Source organism: Bubalus kerabau, chromosome 19 (assembly GCF_029407905.1).
Source record: "Bubalus kerabau isolate K-KA32 ecotype Philippines breed swamp buffalo chromosome 19, PCC_UOA_SB_1v2, whole genome shotgun sequence".
NCBI lineage: Eukaryota > Metazoa > Chordata > Mammalia > Artiodactyla > Bovidae > Bubalus > Bubalus kerabau.
Genome location: NC_073642.1, coordinates 45,742,444 through 45,760,209, shown reverse-complemented (window position 1 = coordinate 45,760,209; position 17,766 = coordinate 45,742,444). Strand labels below are relative to the sequence as shown.

The 17,766-nt window shown below is 36.2% G+C and overlaps 1 protein-coding gene across 5 annotated transcripts in view; it reads left to right on the top strand.

The window, feature by feature from the left end:
• Window positions 1-948, top strand: part of LOC129633830 (uncharacterized) — a 30,259-nt gene extending 29,311 nt beyond the window's left edge. For 4 of the 5 annotated variants that reach the window (XR_008705319.1, XR_008705318.1, XM_055555778.1 and 1 more), the window contains one exon: window positions 632-948. Coding sequence is in view for 2 of the 5 variants with exons in the window: in XM_055555778.1 (XP_055411753.1) it covers window positions 632-748 (117 nt within the window). In the remaining 3 variants the exon portion in view is untranslated. The remainder of the gene's footprint in view (window positions 1-631) is intronic. The other variant, XM_055555779.1, reaches the window with a different exon arrangement.
• The last annotated feature ends 16,818 nt before the right edge of the window (window positions 949-17,766 follow it).

Sequence of the window (17,766 nt, the reverse complement as noted above, 5' to 3'; positions counted from 1 at the left end):
CCATACTCATAAAAACACACCTTTAAAATACATGCTCTCCAATTTATAATGTTTAGATGTATTGAAATAATTAAGTGATTTTCACTTAGCAAAGTAAAATGTTTTTGGAAAAGTCCTTACATACGAATTCTTGAATAACATTATTGCTTTCCAATTTAATGAAACTTCTTTAAGTAGGTATATCCATCAGTGGCTCCAGAATTTCTGTCTTGGAGACCCAAGTTTGCAGTGTGAAGAGAAGAGCCTGATGAAGGTTATAGAGGGAGATTAGCTCCTTTCATGCAACTTGTTAGCACCATCCCTGTATATATATGAAGTTTCTCTGTGTACTCCCATTGTTGTTTTAATCTGTTATTGTTTAAGCTAGTTTATTAAACTAGTTACATTAAAATAATTACTCTATTCTATATGTTCTTTATCCCTTCAAGTTCCCAAATCAAGGTAAATTAATTAAGTCCCTGAATCTACAGGCCTGCCATTTACTTTGACAAAGAATTGTTCATGTGGCACCGTGTAAAACTTAGTCCCTCTCATTGTAATACAAATCTGATTTCTTGAAATTGAAAAGAGTAGGTTCATTCTGTAATTTCCATATTTGTTTATAATATGAACAACTTTTATTTTTCCTCAGGTTAATATACAGTTATCTCCTTGGGTTGAAGAGATACCTCTGAACTATGATGTATTCCCAGAAAAGGATATTGACAGAGAAGCTCTTGAACAAATACATTTATACAAGATTCTCTGAAACTAAAATAGTCCTGCCTTGGTGTAAAATAATTACAAAATAATTTAAAAGAAACAGAATTTCATATCCTAACACACATTATTTCCTGTGTATTCCTTTCTAGTGTTTGTACGTATGCTTGCATATTTGTAAATAGTTGTATGTATGTATATACAACTTTGTGTGATAATTATATTAAAATTTCATCTGAAAAAAAGGTTTCCCCTGGTTTCTTTGATTCTGTCAAAAATATAAACTTGTATCTTTTAGTCACCAACTCTGTATATGAAGTCCAGATATGACCAAAAAAACCATCAGAAGTAGTTTCTATCATGAAAGAGGGGGCAAGGGTAGGTAGAGATCTCATTTCTTAGATCTCTATTCTGTAAGATTCCTGTTGTACACACCTTTATCTGAGGAGACTAGCACAAAGACTAAAAAAAAATTGCAGTTGCTAGGAAAAAGCAAAACTAGAAAGGTATACTCTAAAATATAAATTGAGGTTATTTCTGTGGTAGAACAATTACTGGTAATTTATTGTTTTTTCTGTGCTTTTCTGGATTTTCCATTTTTTTCTAAAATGACTGTACTTCTTTTGAAATCAAGAAAAGCAAAACTTTTTTTAAAAACAAGAATACAATGAAACATCAAAACTTGAACACTTACTAGTTCTAGTAATTTATATTTAGTATTGCATATGTTACTTTTTTATACTAAACTAATCCACATTTTGGAGTTGCAGAACCTTTTGGAGATCTATCTTTTGAAAGGGATTTATTTAATATACTTTTTGTCATCACTTGCTTATGAAAAATTTGCAGTGGCAGTCAACTCAAACTTTTAAAAGAAAATTATAGACCAATAACAAAACAAAATGCTAAAATAAAAAAATGGGAGTTTTGAACTTTACTATTGATATTAATAAGTTTAATATTTGGGACCTGGTATAATATTAAATATCAGAATAAATGCTGGATTTCCAATAATTTCCAATAATTTATTTCCAAAAATTCATTTCCAATAATTTATTATTTAATGGTAACCTATTAAACACTTATCATGCTAGTCATCTAAAAAGAAATCACTATAAACTTCTAGCATCTTTGAGTAACAATTGATGGATGTTTCCAGCAGGCTGTGCAGATTTTCTGAGATTAAAGTATTTTAAAATAGCTGGAAGCTGTTATTTATGTGATTGTTTTATATATGATTAAATATATCTTTTGGTTTATTATAGTGAAGTCGCTCAGTCAGTCGTGTCCGACTCTTTGCGACCCCATGGACTGTAGCCTATCAGGCTCCTCCGTCCATGGGATTTTCCAGGCAAGAGTGCTGGAGTGGATTGCCATTTCCTTTTCCAGGGGATCTTCCCGACCCAGGAATCGAACTCGGGTCTCCCTCATTGCAGGCAGACGCTTTACCATCTGAGCCACCAGGGATAGTAACTTACATTTAGGCACTTAAATTTCAGACACAACAAAGCATACTAACAATAGCAAATAGAGTATTACATAAGAGTCAATAATTCATTAAAAATGAGTTTACTAATATGACATAATTATAACACTTAATTGAATTTCACTTTATGCTCTGCCTATTCTTAAGAAACTGGTCGCCAAATTCTGAATCCCATCTGCCTAATGTTGATTCAGCTGCTCCTCAGAAGCGTGACCCTCTAAAGCAAAATCTGATGCTGTGGCCCTGGGTGAGTGGAAGAATGCCCATTCCACAAGGCCTTGACAGGACGGAAAGAGCAATAGCAACACTGGATCATGGTGGGCAAGTCTGTAAACCTAGTTTCAATTCATTCACCCCTCATCTGTAAAATTAAAAGTCTTCAGTTGTTGTTAGTGGAATACAGTCAAGAGTAAAGATTATAGATGGTTTCCATAGATATGTGATTTAAATTACAGAAAAAAATGGATGATTGTTTAAATACTGTTGTCACGGCTATGATTTTAGATGTTAAACTATGGATCTTTATGTTGATAGAGCAGAAAAAAGATGTAAATGGTCTAACATACTGGAAAGTATCCTGTGTGATATGTATATGCTTAACACATTTTTAAACGAATGCTTGAGGCAAATATTAGAACTATAAGATATTGAAGAGACATTCCTATGCCAGTATTAATAGTCTGTAAGTGGAATTATTTAATTTAATCTTTAAATGTCTTATTTTTCTGGAGATGATTACTGTGTATGCAGAAGCATAGAGGATAATATTGTACTGTGACTATAGTCTAGAATGGGACTACATGAGTCTGGCAAAGTGAATGCATGCCAGATCAAAAAGGGCATGGTATGCCAAGGAGATCCCATCTTACTCTAACGTAGGGTGAGCCATTCAAAGTTTTTAAGCAGCATACAGATATGGTCAGAATTAACCTATAGAAACATGATTCTGTAAACATTATCTATGATGATTAAAAACAACAGGCAATGGGACTTCCCTTGTGGCCCAGTGGTTAAAAATCCACCTTGGAGCTTCCCTGGTGACTCAGTGGTAAAGAATCCACCCGCCAATGCAGAGGACATGTGTTTGATCCATGGGTCATGGGTCAAGAAGATCCCACATGCCTTGGAGCAATGAAGCCTGTGCGCCAGAGCCTGGGAGCTGCTATACTGAAGCCTAAATGCCCTAGAGCCCATGCTGTGCAACAAGAGAGCCCACTGCAGTGAGAAACCCACACAATGCAACTAGAGAGTAGCCCTTGCTTGCCACAACTAGAGAAAAGCCTGTGCGGCAACAAAGACCCAGGACAGCCAAAAATAAATTTAAAAAAATTTTTAATCTCTATAAAAAATAAAGGAATCGGCTTTGCAATGCAGGGGACGTGGGTTCAATCCCTGGTTGGGGAACTAAGATCCCACATGTTGCAGCTGCTGAACCGGCACACTCTGGAGCCTGCAGGACACAACTAGAGACTCCATGAGCTGCAATGAAAGATCCCACATGACCCCATAGAGATCTCACATACTGCAACTAAGAAACAAAACAGCCAAATAAATATTTTAAAAAAAAAAAAAAAGGCAAAAGGATACCCTTTTCAGAAAGCCACTTGGTGGTCCAGTGGATCTAGTAAGAATGAACTAAGACAGCATCTCTGTGGAGGGAGGGAAAAGGAATCAGATATTCAGGAGGCCTTCGCACTTTGTTCGGGGAGTACACAAACCTAGAGTGAACAGAATATTTTAAATTACATTTCTAAAGATACACAGGGCTTCCCTGGTGGCTCAGACGATAAAGAATCCGCCTGCAATGCCTGAGACCTGGGTTCGATCTCTGGGTTGGAAAGATTGCCTGGAGAAGGGATAGACTACCCACTCCGGTATTATGGCCTGGAGAATTTCATGGACAGAGGAGCCTGGCAGGCAACTGTCCATGAGGTTGCAAAGAGTCAGTAAGAAAATCAATGAGGCCTTATAGCAAATTTATTAAGTCAAGAGACAATAGCAAGAAATCTAATGAATGGAATCTCATACTATCAGCATAATAGTTAAATACTAAGATAAGGCAAAAAAAAAAAAAAAAAGAATGCTGGGAAACAAAACTTAAGACAATAGCTTGAAAAGAAACCTACCAAGAGTGAGAAACACACAAGATAATGTTATTAGCATTGAAGAGAAGGATTTGGTTGAAGCATAAGATTTCAAGCATTTTTCATATAAATAAATAAGAACCTAGCGAGAAACACAAAGACAAACACCCTTAAGGGCTTCTCTGGGGATGTGCTAGAATGGTAAAAGATTTCTGCTTTTAAGAAGAACTCATTTCCTGGATACAATATTAATTAAACAAGGCTTGGAGCTTGAGCTGCTGTTAACTTCCCTAGACTTGTCTAGATGCCTTAAGCAACTCAACCGTTTTAGGCTGCAGTTTATTCACTTGTAAAATAAGTTAATTAATGTTTCTGGTCCATGAGTTTCAGAGGAGTATTATGTACATTAACTGAATGATAAACATCTTGAATTACACATATGAAAAAGCACATAAATAGAATTGATTTTAGTCTTTTTATCTAAAGAAGCATCCCAAGAAAATTGATAGATATAATAATCATAATTGTATCAAGCAATTCTATCAATGCTCCATTTCTAAGAACATCGAATTTCAAGTTATTTGTCAACAACGATGATCATCTTGTTGTTAAATTGTCTAAAACTTAATTAACTTTCTCAAATTTCTGCTTTCTTTGAGGAAGATGAGAATAAGGAACATATCCTCAAACTAAGCTCCTAGGAATAAATTCAGTGTGGATTACTGAAAATGTAATCCTTTAGACTAAGAAGAAACAAATGTATGAAAACCTCACCTAAATCTAATGGACGGAAAATATCACAAGTTAAGGAATCAATTTCTAACTAGGCTCTATTAAAACACTTCCATACTGACCTAAATCAAAGACAGATTCCCAGACCGGAAAGGTGATTATATTTAAATCCTGAGTCCTCAAGGAACATTTTCAGGCAAAACAGAAAAACCCTAAAATTTATTGACACATTTTTATATCTAACACTTTACCTATTCATCCTGTTAACAACCCAATGGCATAAGAGCTATTAATCTCATTTAGTGAGAATTTCTGTAAATGTGGCTCAGCAGTGAAGAATCTGCCTGCAATGCAAGAGACGTGGGTTGGATCCCTGGGTTGGGAAGATCCCCTGGAAAAAGAAATGGTGACCCACTCCAGTATTCTTGCCTGGAGAATCCCATGGACAGAGGAGCCTGGTGGGCTACTGTCCGCATGGTCGTAAAAGTGGTAGACATGACTGAGCAACTAAACAAACAGCAGATGAGTAAACAGTTTTAGTGAAGGTAAGAAACTTTCCCAAAGTCGTTCAACTAGTAAATCGCAAGGGCAAGATTCAACCGTTTTCTACCAACTCCAAAACCTATGCTCTTTTGCTATGCTGCCTCTATATTTTACATTTCATAGTCTAATATTAATGGCAAAATCAACATATTCTAGTGGAGAGAAGCCTCTTCGTTTTTGCCTTTGGATTCCTCATGAATGTGAGAGTTGCTTGAGTAATTGTCAAATGTATGAGCTATAGCTGTAATGTGTAGATCTGTTGGGTGTTTAATCCAAGAGGAAAAATGACAACTAGGTCATAGTTCGAATTTTGTGGCTTTTGAATAAAAGAAGAGCTTTAGTATGGCTTTAATATTTTTGGTGGTATTGCTTGATACTATGAATATAACATCCTAGATGGTAATTTTTAATGTGATTCTATTTTCACATGGAAAGTTACTTCAGTAGAAAGTAGATTCAGTTTCTTCCTTTTCCCCTCCATTTACTAAATTGTATATACATTATAAAATAATACCTGAACTTTTCAAAAGCAACTGAAAACATGGAAAATATGCCATGATTTTGGCTTATAAGCAAAGAGGGCAACTAGCAGAGAGAGATTTACTTAAAACAATGACTCAGTTTTTGGACTTCAGTTTTGTTTTTTTTTCCTTGCCAAGCAGACATCATTATTTAGGTCAAACTGTAAGGTGTAAATAACATGAGCCATTCTTTCTGATGGAAGATTAAGGGTTCAGAGAAGCATAGACTTTTAGAGTTAGAGGTCACCCTAAGATAAACTAGGCTAACTCCATTTTCTTAGAGAAAGAAAAATCATATCTGGAGCTTCTTTGCAAAGTGGGGAAAAGGAACTTCCTTAAAATATATCTGTATTCTGGCAACACAAGACCCACAATTTATAGCATAAAATGAAACTTGAAAAGTACTTTAGGTTATTGTTAAGATATTGGAAGCTTTCTGTATTGCTGGTAGGAATATAAAATGGTATAGATGCTTTGTAAAAGTTTTGGTATTTCCTCAAAATGTTACCGTATGAACCATAATTCCACTCCTAGATATATACTCCAGAGAAAGGGAAATATACATCCAACACAAAACTTGTACTATGAACAAATATTCACAGAAAATTATTTATGACATCCAAAAAGTAGGGTTGTTGTTAGCCTGTGACATGTCCTTGTGATTTCCCAGGCAAGAATACTCGAGTGGGTTGCTATTTCCTTCTCCAGAGGATCTTCGCAACCCAGGGATCAAACCCACGTCTCCTGCCTTGGCAGGCAGATTCTTTATAACTGAACTACCAAGGAAGCCCAAAAAGTAGGGTAGGGGCAACAAATATCCATCAACTGATTAATGGAGCTGATTTATTCAGAATAAAAAGAAATGAAATATTCATACATGCTACAACATGGATGAATCTTCAAAACATTATGCTAAGTGAAAGAAGTGAAATTGCTCAGTTGTGTCCAACTCTTTGGGACCCCATGGACAGCCTGGTGTAGGCTCCTGTCCATGGGATTTTCTAGGCAAGAGTACTGGAGTGGGTTGCCATTTCCTTCTCCAGGGAAAGAAGCCAGTCACAAAAGATTGAGGTATGATTCTATTTATATGAGTGTCCAGAACAAGCAAATCTATAGGGACAGAAAGTACATGCGTTGTTGTTTAGGGCTGGGAGTGGGGCAGGGGGAGGATGGGAAGTGACTACCAACAGATAGGTTTCTTTTGAGGATAAAAATAGTCTAGAATTAGATCCCAGGGACGGTTGTGCGACTCTGTGATTGTACTGAGAACTGTTGCTGTACACGTTAAATGGTTAAAACAATATGTTGTATGGTGTATGAATTACATCTCAATAAAACTAGTTTCTTTTTTAAACAAGGAAATGAAGTCGAAAAAAAAAAGTACCCTAGATTATAAGCAATATCTGTGGCTTTATCCTGTAACAGTTGGGTAATTATTAAGCACAACAGTGTTTATATGATTAAATCATGAAGTGAGAGAACTATCTATATTTAAGTTTAACAAGTACATGCTTGATTTTCAGAAAGCAAATAATTGTATTTAAAATGATGCTAATCTCAGTAGACTCATTAGGAGAAATGAGGTAATTTTAGTAAGATCACTACTATTTTACATGTTGTTGTTTTTTAGTCACTAAGTTGTGTCCAGCTCTTTTTGAAACCCCATGGATTGCCTCCCTAGGGGAGCCTGGTGAGCTACAGTCCATGGGGGTCACAAAGAATCGGACACAACTGAGCGACTAACATACACAGAGGCTTCTCTGTCCATGGGATTTCCCAGCCAAGAATACTGGAGTGAGTTGCCATTTCCTGCTGCAGGGGATCTTCCAGGACCAGGGATCAAACCCGTGTCTCCTGCATTGGCAGGCAGATCCTTTACTACCTGCAAAGCCCACTATTTTACATGTATGTGGACATAAAGTTACAACTCTGTAAACACTGTGAACCAGTGGTCTTCTATTCCTCATTTCATATATGTCCACTGAGGCCATTGGATGGATAGCTAGAATTTTCAGAGCCTTCATACGTTTTTTAGCACTAAAGATAGCTCTTACATTTATGACTGTAGACATGAAACAAGATTTTGAATATGTCTGGCTGACAAATTTCTAAAAGAGCAAATTTCCCCAAAACCAAAGAGGCAGCAGGCTTAAAAGCAGTGGAGTATTCTGTCCTTTTCTCTCTATTTAGTGACAGTTTGCTGGGAAACTGATCATCAGTACTGGAACTGATGCATTTATACTCAAAACTGAAGGGTCAGAGTGACTCATATGAGAAAGAAGTGGCACTGACAAAATATGTCTTTGATTACTACAAAAGGACTACAGTGTTGTTTGCAGGTAAAGCAATTTGCAGAAACCAATTAGTAGGGCTCAATTAAGAAACACATTTAGAATTCTAACTAGTTCTTCTATGTACTACAACTAATTTTAATATTGGTATTAAGCCATACAGTTTTATTGAAGTATAATCAACATACAATAAAGTACAGTAAGTATAGTAACTGCATCATGACATAAGCCTCCATCTTTGAAACCATTACCACAATCCAGATGATAGACACTTCCATCCCCTCTAGAGTTTTCTCTTTGTCATCTATCCCCCTCCTGACCCCTGCCTTGGACAAACACTGATCTGATTTCTGTCATAATAGATCAGTTTGCTTTATATCAATGAAATCATACTGCATGCACTTTCTTTGTCCAACTTTTCTCATTCAGCAAAAGATTTTAATATCCATCCATGTTGTTGAGTATATCAATATTTTTTTCCTTTTTATGGTTGAGTAGTGTTCCATGGTGTGTGATGTGTTGGTTGCTCAGCTGTGTCCGACTCTTTGCAACCCCATGGTCTGTAACCTTCCAGGGTCCTCTGGGGATTTTTCCAGGCAAGAATACTGGAGTGGATTGCCATTTCCTTCTCCAGGGAATCTTCCTGACCCAGGGATTGAACCCGCGTCTCTCACATTGCAGGCAGACTCTTTACTGTTTGAACCACCATATGGATATATTAATACTACCATTTTCTATCCATTCACCAAGTGACAGACTTTGGGTTCCAGTGTGGGCAATTACAAAGAAAGCTGCTATAAGCATTTGTGTATAAGTTTTTGTGTGATTATATGCTTTCATTTCTCAGGTAAAATCCTATGTTGGAATGTCTGGGTTATATACGAGATATAAGTTTATCCATATGTAAAATAGCCAATAGGAATTTGCTGTATGGCTCAGGAAACTCAAATATGAGCTCTGTATCAACCTAGAGGGAGTGGGATGGGGAGGGAGTGGGATGGGGAGGGAGATGGGAGGGAGGTTCAAAAGGGAGGGGATATATGTATACCTAGAGCTTCCCTCATAGCTCAGTTGGTAAATCATCTGCCTGCAATGCAGGAAACCCAGCTTCAATTCCTGGGTCAGGAAGATCCCCTGGAGAAGGAAATGACAGCCCACTCCATTATTCTTGCCTGGAGAATCCCATGGACAAAGGAGCCTGGCAGGCTACAGTCCATGGGATCACAAGAGTCGGACACGACTTAGCAACTAAACCACCACCGTATGTATACCTATGACTGATTCATGTTGAGGTTTGACAGAAAACAACAAAATTCTATAAAGTAATTATCCTTTCATAAAAAATACATAAAATTTTAAAAAAGATATAAATTAAAAATTTTAAGTTACTGACAAACCACTTTCTGAAATAGATACAACATTTTGTATTGCAAACAACACTGTATAAAAGTTACAGTTCTTCTGCCAATACTTAGTATAGTCAATCTTCATTTTAACCATTCCAATGGTTATATGGAAATATCTCAAAAAATTTTTTGCCCCTTTTAAAAGTTGGTTGTCTTAATATTGAGTTCTAGGAGTTTTTTTTTTTTTTTTTAAATATATTCTGAATACAAATTCTTTATCAGATAAGTTTAGTAAATAATTCTCCTGGTCCATGGCTTGACTTTTCATTTTCTCATTAGTGTCTTTTAAAGAGCAAAAGTTTTTAATAAAGTCTACTATATCAATTTTTTTCTTTATATTTTGTGTCTTTTATGGTCCTTCTTATATGAGAAATCTTTGTCTAACCCAAAATGACTAAGATTTTCTCCTATTTTTTGGTAGGAGTTTTACACTTTTAGCTCATACATATGTATGTGGCATAAGGTAAAGAACTAGATATTTTCCCCTGCATATGGATATTAACTATTTAACACCATTTTTGAGACTATTTCTTCTTCCAGTGACTTGCTATATGGTCATTTAGCCATATAATGTATGCTTGTTCCTGGACTCTATTTTGTTCTACTTGCCTATTCCCCTACTTTTTTTTGCCAGTGCCACACTATCTTGATTACTATAGCTTTATTATGTCTTGATATAAGGCAATGTAAAATCTGCAACTTTGTTTTTCTTTCAAAACTGTTTTGGCTATTTTAGGTCCTCTACATTTCCATACAAATTTCAGAATCCACTTGTAAATTTCCACGGAAAAGCATGCTGAGATTTTCATTGGCATTGCATTAAATCTGTAGATCAATTTGGAAAGGATCTACATCTCAATAATACTGAATCTTCTGACCCATGAAGAAGGTATATCTTTCCATTTACTTAGGTCTTCTTTAATTTCTCTCAGCAATGTTTTATAGTTTTCAGTATACAAATTTTGTACTTCTTTTGTTAAATTTATTCCTGGGTATTTTGTGTTTCTAGTGTTTTCTATGAACAGTATTTAAAACTTTTTCAATTTCTGATTGTTTGTTGCTAGCATGTGGAAATATAGTTGATTTTTGTATATTGACCTATATTCTGCAACCTTGCTAAATTCACTTATTACTTCTAGTAGGTTCTTGTTGATTTCTTTAGAAAAGCAATTTTATTTCTTCTCTCCCAATCTATATACATTTATTTCTTTTATTTGCCTTATTGCATTAGCTATGATTTCCTGTTAAACTCTGAATCTAAGTGGTACAAACAAACCTTGTCTTGTTTCCAGTCTTGAGGGAAAAGCATTTAGCCTTTCACCTTTAAGTATATTAGCTATAGGTTTTCTGTGCATGTCCTTGATTAGTTAAATAAAGTTCCTTCCATTCCTAGTTTGCTGAGAGTTTTAGCATGTGTGAGTATCGAATTTTGCCAAATTATTTTTCTTCATTTATTGAAATAATTACATGATTTTTCTTTTTCAGTTCGTAAAAATTATGAACTGCATTATTTGATAACTTATGTAATATCATGACAAATCCTGGGGCTTATTGCTGTGGCTTCTCTCGTTCTACAGCGCAGACTTTAGGCATGTGGGCTTCAGTAGTTGCAGCACATAGACTCAGTAGTTGTGGCTTGTGGGCTCTAGGGTGTGAGCTCTGCAGTTGCGGTGCCCAGGTTTAGTTGCTGTGTGGGATGTGGAATCTTCCTGGACCAGGGAAGTCCTCAGGCTGCTTTTTAGATTTCTCTTTGTTTTACTGGTCCTCAACAACCTCATTTTGATGTGCATTGGTGCTTCTTATTTTGTTTCTTTGACTTAGGATTTACTGAGCTTCTTGGATCTGTGACTTTATACTTTTCATCAAATTTGGAAAATTTTGGTCATTATTTTGTCAAATATTTATTCATCTCTCCATCTTTCTCCTCCCCTTTTGAGACTAACTACATATATGTTGTGCTGGATAACATTCCTCAGTCCAAAGGTGCTTTACTCTTCTTTTCCCCCAGTCTTTTATCTTCCTGTGCTTGATTTTCAATAATTTCTCTTGCTATGTTTTCATAGCAATAGTTTACTAATCTTTTCTGTAGCATTGTCCAGTCTGCTGGAAAATCCCATGGACTGAGGAGCCTGGTGGGCTGCAGTCCATGGGGTCACTAAGAGTCGGACACGACTGAGCAACTTCACTTTCACTTTTCACTTTCCTGCATTGGAGAAGGAAATGGCAACCCACTCCAGTGTTCTTGCCTGGAGAATCCCAGGGATGGGGGAGCCTGGTGGGCTGCCGTCTATGGGGTCGCACAGAGTCGGACATGACTGAAGTGACTTAGCAGCAGCAGCAGCAGTCTGCTGTTAGTCCCATCCAAAGTGTTATTCATTTTAGACATTGTTGTTGTTGTTGTTGTTGTTGTGGATTCTAGAAGTTTGATTTGCATCTTTTATATATTTTACATCCTTCTTCTTATCATGCTTGTACTGCCTAGTTGAATATCTCTAGCTAAATACATCATCTGTATCTTTTCTGGGATGTTTTTATTGATTAATCTTTCCTCACTAAAGATTGTATTTTCCTGCTTTTTTAATATCTCAAATGGCATTATTTCATTCTTTTTAATGACTGAGTAATATTTCGTTATATTTATATACCACATCTTTATCCATTCCTCTGTCTGTGGAATACCTCCCAATTTTTGACTGGATGCCATTGTGCTGGAGGTTTTGTATTCCTTTACATATTTGGGGGTTTTGTCCTGGGATGCAGCTATATTATTTGAGAATGGTTTGATCCTTTCAAAACTTACTTTTAAGCTTTGTTGGACAGGTGCAGAACAGCCTTTAATATAGGGCTTATTTGGCCCTACTACCGAAGTAAGAACCTTCTGAAGACTATTCAAGGCTCTATGTGTTGGGAGGTCTTTTCATTCTACCTGATTGAAACACAAATGATTCCTGGCCTGTATGACTCCAAGTTGTATCCTATTTATTATTTTCCAGTGATTCCCCAACCTTGGTAGTTTTCTCACCTACTGAGTACTGATCAGTACTCAGCTAAAGATCCAAGTTTTTCTCTAAAGCTCTTTCCTCTGGTTTTCACCATCAAAATGCTGGTGCCTTCACCTCCCCAATTTTCATTTTCTGTTTCCTCAGCTCAAAGAGGTAGCTGATTTCAGTTTGTGTTCCTTCTCCTCATGCTTTTAGGCTGCAAAATCTCCAACAGCCAGGGACAATCACAGGACTCAGGCTGTTTATTTTCTTTCTGAGAAACTGCTGTCCTGCACGACCTGTGGTCTACAAACTATTACATCACACAGTTTGTTCAGTTTTTAAATTATTTTAGGTGGGAGACTAGTTCTGGTCCCTGTTATGCCATCTTTGCTGATAACAGAAGTCATACCATAAATTTTTTATTTCCTAATATTTTCTTTTTAAAAAAATTTATTTATTTATTTTTGGTTGTGCTGGGGGATCTTCTTTGCTGCCTGGGCTTTTCTCTAGTTGTGCTGCTTGGGCGATTCATTGCGGTGGCTTCTCTTGTTGTTAAGCACGGGCTCTAAGGCTTGCGGGTTCAGTAGTCGCAGCAAATGAGCTTAGCAGTTGCAGTTCCCAGACTCTGGAGCATAGGCTGTAGTGCATGGGCTTAGTGGCTCCACGGCATATGGGACCTTCCCGGATCAGGGATCAAACCTATGTCTCCTACGTTGGCAGGAGGATTCTTTACCACTGAGCCACCAGGGAAGCCCCCTAGTATTTTCTTAATTAACTAAACCATCCACATTAAAATTTCTTGAATCATTTCACAAGATAGATGAAGTTAAAAAAGTGGGGAAAATAAAAAAAAGAAGACATCACATGGATATTATATCTTTGAATTGTTGGTAATGATTTGGGCAAAATGTAACATTTTATTGTATTTTAACTATATATATATTTTATACATAAAATTAAAAAAAGTGAATTATTTTAAATGTTAGAAAAAATGTGGGAAAGGAAAAAAAAAAGCCTAAAACCGACAATTGAGAAGTGAAAAAAGCAATTATGATTTTTTGCCAAAATATAGTACCAGCTAATCATTAAGCTACTTACGTAACACCTCAAAGGCTTTTAAAAAACACATCAAAAATTCTTTTAAGTCATCATATCTTGATTTTACAGCTTCAAGTATTAAGCACATTGTAGATCTAGCAGCTTTTTAAAAACCTAACCTTCAATTGCAATTTTGCTCTTAAGTAAAATTTGACAAATTTGCTTAAAATTATGGAAGGCGTTAGGCATAAAACTAAATTTCCAAGTAGTCAGTTTTTACTTTAATGAAGCCCAAAACAAGTAGGATCATTTTCCAGCACAAGTTACGAATGACAAAGCAGAGATGGCAACTCAGAAGAAATTATTTTGAAAGAAAATTTTCAAAGTGAAAAAATACATTTTTCCCTGTACTTTAAAAAAATCACCTCAGATGAGTTATCTCACATTTTCCAAACAGAAAAATAATCATCTCTAGGTTGGTAAAAGGCCTAAAAAATAGTTTGACCAAAAAAAAAAAAAGGCATGACAAAAAGTTTGAAACAGTTTTTATATAGGATGGTGTAGCCAGTAAGGAACTGTAATACAGCGACCTCTCCAGTAGGGCATTCCTGGAGAGTAATCACCTAAAAGCTATACGGTCAGCATTCCTGTTAAATGAATGGAATGAGCCCACAAGGCTACTGATAAAAGTAGAAATGTTACTATACAAGGGCTTTAGTGGCCGGAAAATGTGGTTATTATCCTCCACCAATTGCCCAAGAATAAAATAGCTAGCTCTGCTCCTTCTTGAGGCTCCTAATGATCCCATAGATTTCACCTCCTTGTTACAATTCCCTCCCATTGTGAGTGGAGTGGACCTAGTATCTTGTTTCCAATGAATAGAATATGGCAAAAGTGATGTCCTATCTGAGATTAGATAGTTACAATATACTATGAAGTCCATCTTCATCTCTCTCTTGATCTCTTATATTACTTACTCATTCTGATGAGAGAGACTGCTATGCTGTAAACTGCCCAATGGATAGGTCTAGGTGACAAAGAAGAGAGGGCAGCCTCCAGTCTACAGCCAGTGAGGAACTGAGGCCATTAGCGCCATGCTCTGAGAGGAACTAAATGCCCCCCAACATCCTCCTGTGTGCGATGGAAGTGGATCCAGGTCTAGTCAAGCATTAAGAAGACTATAACAGCAACCAACACTTGACTGCACACTTGCAAGAGCCCCAGAGTCAGAAGACCAACTAAGCCATACCCAGCTCCTAACCCACAGACTCGGTGGTGTTGTTTTAGTCACTAAACTGTGTCTGACTCTTCTGCAACCCCATGGACTGTAGCCTGCCAGGCTTCTTTGTTCATGGGATTTCCCAGGCAAAAATACTGGAGTGGGTTGCCATTTCCTTCTCCAAGGGATCTTCCCGACCCAGGGATTGAAGGACGTGTCTGCTGCATTGGCAGATAGATTCTTTACCACTGAGCCACCTGGGAAGCCCTCAGAGACTCTGTGAGGTATACTTAAAACAGCTATTATAAATATACTCTGTACCTTCACAAAGGTAGAGGGAAGTACAAGCGTGGTAAGAAGATGGACTTAAAATGTAAAAAAACACCCAAATCAAACCTCTAGAGATAAACAATAACAATATCATCTAAAAAGAACAACACTCTGGATGTAATTAACAACAGACTGGACACTGCTGAAAAAAAAATTAGTAAACTTGAAGATATAGCAATTTAAATTATTAAAAATGAAATTAATCTATAAGATCATAAATTTTCAAACCACTGTTCATTGTTTCAAACCCCTAAGTGGTGATTTGTTATGCAGCAATTTTTTGTTTATTATTGTTTATTTTTTGCTTATTATTGTTTGTTTATTATTATTTATTATTGAACCTGTAATACAGATTCCATTTGAAAAAATATTAACTTACCCTTAGCTCAAATCTCTCAAAGAAGAAATTAATATTTATCTGTGATTTATTCTTTATTCAGTTAAGATAGTTATTACCCAGAAAAATTTTAGAAACTTGCCTATTGATTGTGTCATGACCTTACTTTTGAGTTTAGGAATTAATCTTAAAGAATTGTAGTTTCCAGTCACACTTTTCCATTAAAAAACAAACAAGGCGTAGCTATCTTATTAGCTCTCTGCTAATCAGAAAAGTAGTATACTCTTAACTCTGTAGTGGGCTCAGTGGTAAAGAATCTGCCTGCCAATGCAGGAGAAGCAAGAGTCGCAGGCTTGATCCCTGGGTTGGGGAAATCCCTGGAGAAGGAAATGACAACCCACTCCAGTATTCTTGCTTGGGAAATCCCATGGACAGAGGAGCCTGGTAGGCTACAGTCCATGGGGTTGAAAAGAGTCAGACACAACTTAGTAACTAAACAACAACAAACTCTGTACAACTACCTTCAACACTGGAAATAAGTACCCTGTAGTAGAAATTATAAGAGCTGAGGATTTTAATAAATATATGTTATTTAATTAAACCATTTTGAGAAAGCTGAACATGAGAACAGACAATTCAATTGGCAGATTCCATAAATAGTTAATTTGAGAAATTATTCTCAAACTGGTGGGTACATAGATGTTTTATTAGTTATTATTTTTAAATACTTATTTTTATACACCATTTGGTGTCTATGATATTTCATAATAAAAATATGGTTTAAAACCTACCTTTTTCTGATATTAAAAACTGCCTGAAAGTTCAAGTTTGAAAAGGTGAACATGGTAATAATCATCTGAAAAAATGATAGGGCTTTTCAAGCTTCTGTTATGTTTAACATATTTTAATTAATTCTCCTAAAATTATGTAAGTTATCAATTTATAAAAATCAGTTACTCAGATCCTCCAGAGTTAATCCTCTAGGTTTGGGGTGATAAGGGTGAAAAACAAAAGTTAAATAGAAGCCCACAAAATCAGAAAAAGAGAAATTACTCCTACAGTTACTACCTTTTTCATCTTCTACAGACTTAAACACCTTCCCATACAGACTGATGCTTTGCTGCTGCTGCTAAGTCGCTTCAGTCGTGTCCAACCCTGTGCGACCCCATAGATGGCAGCCCACCAGGCCCCGCAGTCCCTGGGATTCTCCAGGCAAGAACACTGGAGTGGGTTGCCCTTTCCTTCTCCAATGCATGAAAGTGAAAAGTGAAAGTGAAGTCGCTCAGTCGTGTCCGACTCTTAGCGACCCCATGGACTGCAGCCTACCAGGCTCCTCTGTCCATGGGATTTTCCAGGCAAGAGTACTGGAGTGGGGTGCCATCGCCTTGCTTTACTGTTTCTCAAATGTTCGGTCAGAACCCCAAAGGCCACCTTTGACACGTATTATGAACCCCTCTATGCCTTTTCTAGTCATCTGCATTTTCACTATTAGAACTAATATCCATTTAAATCATTCACTGAGAACCAGTAATGTGTGCTACCACTTTAAGGTTTGGAATTAAACATTCAACTCTGTTGAGAAGTCTGGTTTGTTTTATAATTGGATGCTTTTCCAACTTTTGTTTATAGCACTTTTATAAATTAATGCCATTTTTCATTCTTTTAAAATTAAGTCTCTATTTTTCATTCATTCGGCAAGTATTTACAGGCCTTTTACTACATATCTGGAACTGTTCAGGATAGGAATGCAGCAGTAAAGAAGACAGACAAGATTATAGTCTTTATGAAGTGTATATTCTACTTGGGTGAGGAATGGGAGGGGCAAGTACTAGACATGCAAAATAAATCACCAGGTTGAAATTTTGCTTGACATAGTATTTTTCATTATTAAATAATATATTGTTATATATAATATATTATTATATATTAATTGTTAATGATGTAATTATTGTTATATATATTATTAATATATTATAATATTTTGTTATTTAAGGATTACTCTATATACATCTATATATTACTATGCATCTCTTAATACAGGTTTGTAATAAAGTTGCAATATACTTTGTTCCCTTTTGTAAGAGTGTCAGTTTAAA